At 37.9% G+C, this 13,512-nt stretch overlaps 1 protein-coding gene across 1 annotated transcript in view; it reads left to right on the top strand.

Annotated features, from left to right (window-relative positions):
* The window catches only part of nbas (NBAS subunit of NRZ tethering complex), a 383,924-nt gene that overhangs the window by 75,773 nt on the left and 294,639 nt on the right, over positions 1–13,512 (top strand). The window contains exon 16 of the mRNA XM_061900721.1: positions 13,282–13,407. Coding sequence (XP_061756705.1) covers positions 13,282–13,407 — 126 coding nt within the window. The remainder of the gene's footprint in view (positions 1–13,281; positions 13,408–13,512) is intronic.

The raw sequence follows: 13,512 nt of genomic DNA, 5'->3' as shown, positions 1-13,512 counted from the left end.
CGGAAGAGTACGATAATTTACAAAAAAAAACGACGACAAAAATAGCACACACTCCAGTCCAATTGAGCAAAGTTGCAAAGAATGCACATGTTTGCAATTATCACTTTGTTGAGGATTTGTTTTATTGAACTTTAAACATTTACTGTTTCCATTTTAAGTATTATCTTAATATTTTTCAAATTTTTGCTGCAAGTGTTTCTTAAAGCACTTTTAGAGTCTCAATAAAAGAAAGCAAATATACGTAAGGAAAGCTTAAGAGTTCAACTTCAGCACATACACAATGTTGACATCTTGTAGTTGTATTTTGATAAAGACGGGAAAACGCGTACTTGTGAACGGCGTTAAGTGTGGCTGTAGATGCGAAGTTAAATCATGAAATGCAACCTTACTTAAGCAAAAACGATGCATATTTTTCCGAGGGAGTTTTTATACCAATTTAATTGACCCAGCCACACATTTAAGAAGTTGAAGACCGCCATGACATTTCAAGTTTTCATCTGTTTCGTCATGTATAATAATGTCTGGAGCACAATATAGTTTGACATGTCTGGGAACGCCATTGAAAGATAATCCTTGATATTCCTTGACAAATCTTTTTTTTTTTTTAAGTATAAAGACCTATTCCATTGCATAGTTAAATTTATGCCAAGATTTAGCCAAGATTGCTGTTGTGCAGCTGCTTGCTACACAACAGCAATCTTGGCTTTGCTCTGCCTCACTAGTCTGATTATGGGAGATAGCACAACTAGGAATATTTACTTATGTAACGACAAAACTCTGTGCTACCCGGTAGCCAAAGTTATGTTACATTTGTTGGATTGAATGAGATGGTTATGCGCCAATCAGAAGAGATCAAAAATGATTTCAAAGTCTTTTTCAGTCTGTTGGAAGAGTAAATACTGTACATTATTATTTATTGACTTTAGTTGTTTGTAATACATTCTAATTTTTCAAAACAATATTGTCTGAAATGCATGTCACATATTAAAATTGTGCTGATTTGGGGGAGGCAAGCACAGATTAAATTGATTTCAGTTCATTTCAATGGGTGGTGCTGATGTAAGATACAGGTGTAATGAGTTAGGAGGTCGGCCGTGAAGTCAATTGCGCTCGTAAGTTGCGGTATTAATGTATTCAATATAAAAATATTGTAGCATCTATTTGAAGCCGGGCTACTTCTTAACCGCAATGATTAGCTCTCCGCTTGTAGCTGCATCGAGGAGTTATTTGGTGCTGTAGATCTGGAGGCTTGACTGTGTGTCTGTCTGTAAGTCAACACATATCCACATTGTTTGAGCTCAACTAACTCCGTGTAGGAACAGTTGAGCTGTGTTGGTGTGTTTTTGTGTATGTGTAGTATTAAATTTATTTGAAGTCCTAAAATGTTGTCTAAATGTTCTGCGCCTTCTAAAGCTTCTGGCACAGAACCCAAGCCCCAGAGGCAGTAGCTTAAATCGGAGAAAAGGAAGACCTCCTCATTGCTATGCTAAAGAAATTAACTTAGCTATGAGCTGCAGTAATATTTACCAGCAGCCATACAATATCAATGAATCTATTCGCTACATAGATAAAGAGAAAAATATTATAAGGACAACAGCAACAATGTTATAATTACATAAGAGTGTAAAACGTGTTTAAATAAGTGTTTGTATGTGTGTGTTGAAGGCGATTCATGAAAATCATAAAATATATAGCGTACCCCTTCACTTAAATTCAGTTACTACAGGGTTGGGGATCCTAACTGCCACAACAATTGATGGAAGATGATAGTGCTGTGTGATATGGCCAAAAATATCTATCCAGATATTGGTAATTTTATATCCTGATAACTATATATCTGTCTTTTTCCTTCAAGTTACATACCTTTACACACACAAAATGATTGCCAATGTATCTATTTTTTTTCTCCTTTTATATATAAAACATTGTGTATATAAAATGTACAAGACAATTAAAAAAAACAATAAAATTATATTTCAGTACCAGCCCTTCTTTTCGGCAGTGTCTACTAGGGGGGCGGCGTGGCGCGGGTGGTATTGCGGCTGTGCCAGCAACTCGAGGGTTCCAGATGTAATTCCAGCTTCCAACTTCCCAGTCACGTCCGTTGTGTCTTTGAGCAAGACACTTCACTCTTGCTCCTGATGGGTCGCGGTTAGGGCCTTGCATAGCAGCTCCTGCAATCAGTGTGTGAATGTGTGTATTAATGGGTGAATGTGGAAATAGTGTCGAAGCAGATTGAGTACTTGAAGGTAGAAAAGCCCTATACAAGTATAACACAATTTTGAGATGGCATCTGTAATTTATCTGTCTGAGTGACTGCTTGTCATAGTCCAGGGGGTTCCATTTGTTCTTTTTTTTTTTTTACTTTTTATTTATTTTTAATTTTTTCACAACATTTGAACTCAGAGGTTACATGGAAGAAAATCTATTCCCAAGTGGGCCAGACTGGTAAAATCTTGGCATGATAGCCTAACAATAAAGACAATTTCAAACGGTTTTATTTGTAAAATAATGAGCAGGTACATTCTGAAAATGTACAAATCATAATGTTTTTCTTTACACTTACATGTTGTGGTTAATATTATTCTATTTTCATTTGTCGTTATTTATACTTTCTGGATATATGCTGTGATAATGTTCCTCAGTCAAATAGGTGAAGTTGAGTCTGGCAGAGTTTTAAAATGCTCCCATTTTTCATTTTTAGTCTATCAGAAGATTAAAACAATAATAAAAATCAAATTAAGATTACAGGATATTATTATTGTAATTTATTCTTTTTACTCAACTGATGTACTAACATCCTGTGGTGTATTCTGTACATATTTAGCATATTCTACAACAAAACGTATGAATTTGGACTCATTTCATTAATCACACATGAAGTTAGAAGGGGATACATTATTTCAGCATATTTATGTGCGCCCAGAAAATGTGTCCCTATTACCAACAACATTTTTGACAATCAAGAAATGAACGCAACAATACACATTTTGTATACCATCACTAATAAGTAGCATAAGTATGTAGTGTCCAAAGTCGAAACGCAAATGTTGCATCTATCTTAACACGGCACAATGATCCGCCCCCTCTGAAGTCCCGCACTCTCTTGCGGCAGGGGATGTAAATAATTGCTATTGCGACATCCATTGGACACATTCAGAACAGCACTTTATTACATTCAAAAATTTCAGCTCATTTGCATACTAAACAAACTCATCTCGTTAGCTGGATAAAACCTGTTCGCAGGTCTGATGCGGCCCACGAACCATACGTTTGACACCCCTGTCACAGACAGACACTGCCTTAGGACAACAAGGCGTGTTTGGTGTGTGCTTTTATTTTCATCAGTTTGTGGTTTTGAGGTAATTCTAGCTTTTTGTCGCATTTTAACATTGTCTGTGTTCTGAATAGATGTGTTATGTTTTATGTTCAGGTGACATAAAATGCACTCGCAAAGTCTTGCAGTAGTTACACTAGCAGCAGCTCACACTTTAAAATAACGATGTAAACAATAGAGTTACGTATATGGTACAATAGACATTTTTACGTCATTCTACAATATATGTCAGATCTGGGGAAAATACGGCCCATGAGACGTGTATGTGTCAAACTTTTGAATCCGGTCCGCCGTACATCTCAACATAATTTGAAAAAAAACCTTTAACATTGAAACTGTAGCCGCCAGTTTGACGTGAAGGGCAATTTTCAAATCACCTTAAGTCTTGAACTATAGAAATGTATTCTACTGGTTGAAATGTGCGCTTCTGCGTGATAAACGGTTTATTACGGTAATTATATATATATATATATATATATATATATATATATATATATATATATATATATGTATATATATATATACTGTATATACTTAGATATATGCATATGTCCATCCATCCATCCATTTCCTACCGCTTATTCCCTTTCGGGATTGCGGGGGGCGCTGGTGCCTATCTCAGCTACAATCGGGCGGAAGGCAGGGTACACCCTGGACAAGTCGCCACCTCATCGCAGGGCCAACACAGATAGACAGACAACATTCACACTCACATTCACACACTAGGGCCAATTTAGTGTTGCCAATTAACCTATCCCCAGGTGCATGTCTTTGGAAGTGGGAGGAAGCCGGAGTACCCGGAGGGAACCCACGCATTCACGGGGAGAACATGCAAACTCCACACAGAAAGATCCCCAGCCTGGATTTGAACCCAGGACTGCAGGAACTTCGTATTGTGAGGCAGACGCACTAACCCCTCTGCCACCGTGAAGCCCTTATATGCATATGTATATATTTTAAAGAAATATTTTGTTTAAAGAGAAGAAAGAAACTGCATGATATAAATGGCTATCCTATTTACCTAAATGTAACTAAGTTTTAATTAAAAAAAATACATCTATTCTTGACAATAACTTGAATATGTACTGTAAATCAGTGGTCCCCAACCTTTTTGTATCCGCGGACCGGTCAACGCTTAAAAATTTGTCCCGCGGCCCGGGGGTGGGCGTGGGGGAATGTCCTTTTTTTTTTTCTTTGTCATGAAAAAGGGATGTTTTTGTCATGAAAAGGGGAGGTTTTTGTGGTTGGTGCACTAATTGTAAGTGTATATTGTGTTTTTTATGTTGATTTAATAAAAAAAAAAAAAAAAAATTTTTTTTTTTTTTAAATGAAAATTTATAAAAAATTCTTCTGCGGCCCAGTACCAATCGGGCCCGGTGGTTGGGGACCACTGCTGTAAATGAAAAATATTTTTTTGTCAATTTGAAATAAAGGAAACATTTTTTTTATTATATGCTCTTTTTACTGGACATGCAATCTACATAAGGAAATGCATGTCGTGGTAATTTAGCATGATTTTGTACTAAATTGGATCCCTCATTTTATTTTAAAACTTTTTTTAAAGGTTCAATTTCACTTTAGCTCCATATTTCTGCAGGGTGTTACAACCCTTGTCTGTATTTTTCTTGCCGTGGAGCTGAACAGCAGGGTTGAACTTTTTCTGTGTGATTTCCTTCTGTAAATTCTCATTAGAGCTCAGTGAGCACAACAATACAGAGTCTGCAAAATGCCAGCATTAATCAATTCAGTAAAAGCTGCTCATTGGATCAACTGCAAAGAAACAACAAAAAAAGTGTTGTCTTTGTTGTCACTGATGCAATTTCTCAGAGCTCGGGCACTCTCAAATATGCTAATTGCGGCATTAAAAAAACACGCTGTCGACAAATTGCGGTGAAGACGGCGACAATATGCACTTTCACAAAGCTTCTCAATTGCCCCCTGAATTTGAGTCATGGACCATCAGTCATTTTTATGAGGCGTCATCTGGTGCCTTTTTCATCACTGTCTTCATCATTGGATGGCCATTAGTCTTTGCCATCAACTTTAACAGTGGAGACTAAAAAGTAATAAATCATTATTATCAGTTTGGAACACTCGTGGTCCAGTCCTGCTGCAGAGCTTTTTGGCGACTCTTGCATACATCGAATTAGACACTTAGTGTAATTTGCCTTGCATTCAAGCTTGTATTTTTGGCATGGGACCAAAGATGGCACAGTAAAGAACAGATGCAGTGCTTCCCACAGGACTGTAATCTATTTGTGGTGCATAGGAGATGGTGGCATCGTAAAATTTGCATAATTGGCCACGACACATATGCATGTAATTTGTATAGACAATGTGGGATAGACAGAAAGCAAACATAAAAATTAAAATTACAACATATGTTTAGAAATACAACTTCACTTTTTGTCTCGCTTTTTTATGGCCTGCAGTTTGAGAATAGCAATACGTGCTCATGTAAGTCTAAGAGGTATGGTGAGAATGAACTATCAGTAAAATACATGGAGAAAGGGTAGGATTAAATATAGGCAATGATTCTTCCTACTCCCTTTCAGATATGTAAAATACAACCACCTAATGTTTCTCATGTAACTTGTTAAACATGTCTGAAACTAATAAAGCATAGCAACATAGAAAGTGGCTAGTCAATTAAAAAAAAAAAAGGCTTACAATATAGCAACAAAGTTGCAAAACTGACAACACATATTTCTCCTGCTACATCTTCTTATGCTCTGGTAGATTAGGTGTACTGTATATCAAGGATGTGATGGTTTTTGAAAGAAATCCCAAATGCTTAGTTGACCTGACACAGTTCGGAGTGTATGTGACACTAGGGGACAGGGCAACATGTCCCACTCTGATTCATAGTGAGACTGAGACTGGAGGGTTGTGACATTCTCGAACCAAATCTATTGACCGGCTCATTAACATGAACAATGACATCAGGAATGAGTCCTATTTTTCTTTTCTTGAAATTGTTTTTATCGCATTATGTTTTTACACAGATGCACACTCAAGCTCAAGTTTGACAACTTTGGCGGAACTAGCACAGATAATGCTTCTTTCTTTCACCTGCGCCACATTTCATACTACAACGTATTACTTCTGTATTATCATTTCTATTGATGTTAATTTCATGTACAGTATACAAAGTTTTTTTTATTTTTATATGTATGTTTATAGTACAGTTTAGGGCTGGACTATTATGGATATCGATTATATTGATTGATATTGTAATCACGATTACATCCATCCATCCATTTTCTACTGCTTATTCCCTTTGGGGTCGCGGAGGGCGCTGGTGCCTATCTCAGCTACAATCGGGCGGAAGGCGGAGTTACTCCTGGACAAGCCGCCACCTCATCGCAGGGCCAACACAGATAGACAGACAACATTCACACTCACATTCACACACTAGGGCCAATTTAGTGTTGCCAATCAACCTATCCCCAGGTGCTTGTCTTGGGAAGTGGGAGGGAACCCACGTAGTCATGGGGAGAACATGCAAATTCCACACAGAAAGCTCCCGAGCCCGGGATTGAACGGAGGACTACTCAGGACCTTTGTATTGTGAGGCAGATGCACTAACCCCTCATACACTGTGCTGCCCATCACGATTACATTACACGATTATTCATTACTTTGAAAACATGAGTATTTATTGTACCACCAAAACTCAACCTTAAATATAGCAAAAAAAACAAAAAAACCCTGAATAAAAATGAGCAACAAATAAAGTACAAAATAATGATAACAATAACATATAATTTAAACAACAATAGAAATATAACAATACTATTTGAGTTTTTTTATCCGGTTTTTGATGAGGTTTTTTTTTTTACATTTTACACTTTTACACAGTGTGCTTTTTGTGTAAAAAAAGTTTGTAAATTAAATGCAAAAATCCTCACATTTGTTGGTGCAATACATCTTTAGGCAATTGTAACCAGTATTTTTGGTCAATGCACAATAATTTTGTAAATGTGTCAGCAAGTGATTTGAGTACAATATCTTTGTGTAAGGTACTTTTTAGAAATCTTTATTTTTAGTAGGTTAATTAGAATCATTAGGTCTCCAAAAGAATTATGCATTTGTTTTTATTCTTTTAGCCAAACCTGTGTGTTTATTTCTGTACCTGACGGTTTGCAACATCCAGTGGACACACAGGTCTGGCTATAAGAATAAAAAATTGCATTCTTTATTTTGTTAGCGCAGTCAGACTGTTTGTGGCGCATAGCGCTATTATTGTGAAGAGGAGAAGTGTGCTGTGCTGTTGTTCTCAGCTTGACGAGTAAAGAGATGACTCACCTGAGGCTGTTAAAAAAAAAGAGTGCCTCTAAAGTTGTGACCACATTGATGTTACAGCCATGATGTCGTTCACAACAACACAAGCAGATGAGGTGTTGTGGGTGTATTAATTGTTCTTGCTAGCTTTAGCTTCCTAGTTCAGTCGCTGTTTCAAGTGGTGGCCTCAACATTGTTTAGTTCAGACAGGGCGGTTCAGCGTTCCGGGGATAAATGAGCGCCACCGGACACATTATTTTACCAAACAAATGTTTCTTTTCCTCACAATGACTACATTTCACTCACATCTATGTCAATTTCCCTGATATTGTTTATCAGCAGATTCCGTTTTTGACAAATTATGTGACTCCGACCGCGGTTATGTGAATGCAGCAATCACATGCCTTACTTTTTTGTTGAGTATAGTGATTATTGATTAGGCATAGTCAAACAAAAAGTAGCAACCATGTTGAGATCCCTCTTTTTACACTCATTCGCTCCTCATATGTTTTACCGTCAAGTTGTGGAATTTGCATGCACGTTGCGCGGCTATTTATTGTTTTTTTTAATTATTATATTGTAATAGTGTGACGTCATAATCAAAATCAAAATTAAAGTTTGTTTGATCAATAATTAGTTATTATAATAAAAATGTTTGAATACAATACATTATGATTAAGGCATGGAGTGGAAAATAATTTGCTGATCGCTTGGTTCCTCCAATTCAAAATTTCCATCTGTGCTCCTCTTTCGTATCATGTTTTTCTTTTATCTTTGTGTCTAGAGCGTGAATATTTAGTTCGGATTATGCCTATTGTGAAGAGATGGAGAAACAGGCAGGAGAATTGTTAAGGAAATGGTGAGCGGAAAATAGATTTAATCTGAACTATGTAGATGGCTGGGCAGCACGGTAGCAGAGGGATTAATGCGTCTGCCTCACAATACGAAGGTCATGAGTAGTCTTCCGTTCAATCCCGGGCTCGGGATCTTTCTGTGTGGAGTTTGCATGTCCTCCCTGTGACTGCATGGGTTCCCTTTGGGTACTCCGGCTTCCTCCCACCTCCAAAAGCAGGCACCTGGGGATAGGTTGATTGGCAACACTAAATCGGCCCTAGTGTGTGAATGTGAGTGTGAATGTTGTCTGTCTATCTGTGTTGGCCCTGTGATGAGGTGGCGACTTGTCCAGGGTATAAACCGCCTTCCGCCTGATTGTAGGTGAGATAGGCACCAGCGCCCCCGCGACCCCAAAGGAAATAAGCGGTAGAAAATGGATGGATGGATATGTAGATGGCTGTAAAAAAGTGATGGATGAAACTTGAACTGTTTGCAAAAACGGCAACACATAGGCGCATTTCCGATTGTGACCGGTTCAACATCGCTTGGAATGACTAGGGACAAAGGCTTTACAGTGCCCTTACTGTCTTCGGGACCATGGACTAGGGCTGAGCCATTTTATAAAACAGTCCGGTTTTCCTCAATTTGTGTTTGCGATTTAATATGATTAATTTTTCAAGTTTGCTTTTATGTGCTTCAGCGCTAGTTGTGCATTTTAAAACCATCTCTATTACTTTATTTAACGTATTTCAATAATCCATGTTTGGACGTTTGTCCATCATGATGCATCTGAGCATCAATCCTTTTCCAATCCTTTTCCCCACCCCTAGTATGAGATGTGTTAGAAAGTTACAAAGCCATGATTAGCATTGCACAATTCATTCAAACCGAAGTAATCATGACAAGTGTGAACTCACCGTAAGACCACCTAAGGCTGACCTCACCTCATCTCATCTTATCTCTCACCTCAACTGACCACAGAGAATAAATTCAGCATGAGTTCCTCGCGTCATGGCTTTTTCCCCCCTGCGCTACACGATCAGCTCTCCCTGGCAAAGCTGCTGACATTTTCATTAGGCGAATCCGCCGGGAGAGAGAAGCGATTTCTGATGTCCTACGAGAGCTTTAACTGTGTGGCGGTTCTCTCTGCCCTCCAGGAACCTCAGTCTGGCTAATGTGATGCTTTGTACTCCCACGCATAGATGGAGCTAGACACGCTGTGTGTGTGTATGCGCGCGCGTGCGTGTGTGTGTGTGTCGCTCTTTCACACAATGCGAGTGGACTGACTCGCAGTTGTTTAATCAAATCACATTCAAGGTACTGATATGAAACAAAAGCTGTCTGTAGAAGTGACGATATTTTAACTCGAGGGCTGATGATTTTCACACCTTTTGCATACCTAACAGCTAACCAAATATGACATGGGTTCTTTTTAGTAGGTTAGTGTGTTTATGAATGTCCCTTTCAGTATAACAAGCATACTTATTGTTGCTTGAACTCTTGAACAAACTGTTTTAACACTGAAAAAACTGAAATCTAAGTAAGATTAAATATCTCAAATAAGGGTGATATTTGCTTATTTTTTGTCTGATAAGATAATTCTTCTCACTAAGCAGATTTTATGTTAGTGTTTTACTTGTTTTCAGGGTTTTGGTTCTAAATGATCTCAGTAATATATTACAGCTTGTTGCTGAGATTTTATGACCTGTATTGAGTAAAACATGCTTGAAACTAGAATATCAACTGATGCAAAGCTGTGTCATCAACACTCACAAGTATAAAACAAATTTTTTTAAATAATAATTTCTTACTTCAAGCATGAAAAAAAAAATAATGATGCCAAGCACATATCATTATGTCGGGATAATGGCACTAGCATTTACTTAATTTAAGAATATATTTCAACATATTGAGCAAAAAGGTCTCTTTTTTTCTACCATGAAAAGTGCACTTGTTATTAGTGAGAATATACTTGTTTTAAGGTATTTTTGGGTTCATTGAGGTTAGCTAATTTGACTTGTTTTGGAAAGTCTTGAAAAGCCAACTTTTCTTGTTCTATTGGCAGATAATTTTGCTTAGTTCAAATGAAATACTCCTAACTTTTGTAATTTTTTTTCTTGTTTTTGGACACTGACTTTTTGCTGTGTTGTCAGCCCATTTTGTGTCCTTAGCTTTAAAGCCAATGAGCTCACATAGCCATGCTTGTGTTGCTAACATTTGTGTTGATTGCATCTTTTACGCTGAACAAGTTTGGGTAGTTTGCATGTTCTCCCCGTGACTACGTGGCTTCCTCCCACCTCCAAAGACATGCACCTGGGGATAGGCTGATTGGCAACACTAAATTGGCCCTAGTGTGTGAATGTGAGTGTGAATGTTCTCTGTCTGTCTGTGTTGGACCTGTGAGGAAGTAGCGACTTGTCCAGGGGGTACCCTGCCTTCCACCTGAATGTAGCTGAGATATGCTCCAGCACCCCCCGCGACCCCGAAAGGGACAAGCGGTAGAACATTGATGGACGGAAGTGCAGAGTTATACCTATACAGTGGATTAAGTGCACTATAGTGTTTCTTGGAGACAAACTGTGCATAGAATGCTTGGATAGCATATTATGGAAGAAAAACAAAATGATCAAACGTCCTGCTGCCACATTTGTTGACAGAGCTCATGGATTTATTTTAAAATGTGTCGTGAAGCCCGAGGAAGGATGTTTTTCCCGTCATGAAAATCCACAACACCCTTTTAGCGCCTGTCCTCTCAAAAGTGCAGGGAGGTGATAGATTTGTCTAACAGTTGGTGCTCATAAACAGGCTGTAGGGAAACACTTACAGCTAAGATCTCATTAAAATGTCACTTTTGCATGATAGACGACCAAAAAATTAGCTTGTGGTTTTCAGCACCACAGACAGCGCTTTTAAGCTTTTTAATTGGAACAATCGACCCTAGTGTGCGAATCTGAGTGTGAATGGTGAGCTATCTGTGTTGGCCTTGCATTGAGTTGGGGATTCGCAGTCTGCCCGAGTGCAGCTAGGACAGGCTTCTATCCCCCGCAACCCTGAGAGGGACAAGCGGTAGAAAATTGATTGATGGCAATCTGTTACTACCAGGTACAATCATTGTGTCACCTGCCTAAAAGGGGCGATCCAAAGTGTTTTTAGTTTGGGTTTATTTAAATTTGAATGATTGTCAATGATGCATATATTTTCTTTAAAAGGTTAAAAAAAAGTATACATATATAAAAACAATTCTGTGTTATTAGTAATAAGATATATTTTTTCGTATATTGTTTTGCTCTATTTTCAACTGTTGCTGCTCACTGTACAATATAACATGGGCGGCTCTATAGTCCGCCCTCCCTAATGTTGGAATTTAGTTTACCAAACATGTAAAAAGTATTTGGATTTGGAGATGGAAAAAATATTGTTATTTGGTTTTTTGATATTCGCCACAATGAAGTTAAGGTAAAACTAATCACAGAAAGGAAAGTACATCAATATGCACATTAAGTGCACATACATAAAACATTTAGGTAAATTAATAATAAAGTTTGGAATAAACTCTAAAAAAATGCAATACAATTTTACAGAATGAAGGTCGGCTCTAATGCTGTCAGCTTAATGTTAACATGCGATGGACCAGCTCATTGACAGAATAAAGAAAATTAGCAGGGCCAATCGCAGGACATATATAGACAAACAAGCATTCACACTCCCATTTACACCAATTAACAATTTAGAGTCTCCTATTTAACCCAAGATGCATATTTGTAAAAATGTGGAAGAAAGCCGGAGTGCCCGGAGAGAACTCCTACATGCACGGGGAGATCATGCACACACCTACATGTATAAACGGAAGTTCAAAGACACCCACGATGTAAAGTTAGACGGTAGCAATGTAAACACAATAGTACTGTTCCCATACTAGAACAAAAACTGCATTAAATAACTTGAAATACCTTTTTTTTCTCCTTACTTTTGCTGAGTCCCAACTTAGTTCCAGGGTAAATCATTTGCACGACCAGCTGTAACTTTTATGCTGACAGGTTATTCAGATGCATGGTGTTCAAAATAAGGCATAGGGTAACATTTTTATGATCGTTGAGATGTTTTTCAAACAAATTATGTGTTGTTGTTTTTTTAAATTAATGTTATTTTTCCGTTTACAGTACTGTACAGTATATCTATGTATGCTTGCATCAAAAAGTTTTGTCAATTAGGCAAGCTGAACGGATTCCGTACTATACAGGACACATGACATGAAAAAGATTGATGAACAACGGTCGACGGTCCCTTGGCAAATCAGTACACAGAACACTATGCGCATTCATGCGCTGTAAAAAAAAACCCTGTAAAAAATTACACACACAAAAAGAGTCAGTGTCACAGCAAGGCCATGTAAAGTGAATCATGTTGTAGCAAAGGAACACTGTACTGTATATCCATTCAGTTCAGGTCAGTTTCAGTTTATTTCTAACATGCATACAATACAATGTAATGCATCACACATTTCCAGTTGTTTCATTACAGCACGTCCGAAAAGGAGTAGGAAGAGGCATAGCTTCATGCAATATATTAAATCTGTTTTCACATTTAAAAAAATAAAACCTCATTTTAAGGTGTGGCCGCTTTTATATTGCCTTGACGGTGTGCCAGGATCAGTTACATGTCGGTGAAACGCTGTAGGTACATGCCTAGAAAAGACAAATAATATAATGCTTTAGCTGTGGACTTCACTGTCTCCACCTTAGTGCCCTCAGTCTCCTCTTGGATTAAATGAGTTTTGTTTACTGTTGCCAGCAGTGTATTGATTCGATTTGATTGTTATCCGACAGATTGACAATGAAGAGTACGGTGAAGCCTTGTCTCTTGCCCAAGCGTACAATCTGGACTCAGATCTGGTCTACCAGAGACAATGGAGGAAGAGTACTGTCAGCATCGCCTCCATACAAGACTACCTGGTAGGACATTGAAGTTAAAAACATCCATGTGTTATAAGAAATAGTCAAAGTAGGCTAGTGGGGGCGGTCGTTTAAAAAAAACTATTTCATGCATCATTTTTAAAC

The sequence above is a fragment of the Nerophis ophidion genome, linkage group LG05 (genome assembly GCF_033978795.1).
Source record: "Nerophis ophidion isolate RoL-2023_Sa linkage group LG05, RoL_Noph_v1.0, whole genome shotgun sequence".
NCBI lineage: Eukaryota > Metazoa > Chordata > Actinopteri > Syngnathiformes > Syngnathidae > Nerophis > Nerophis ophidion.
Note: the sequence above shows the minus strand (reverse complement) of the source record. Positions and strands in the feature narration are given on the sequence as shown.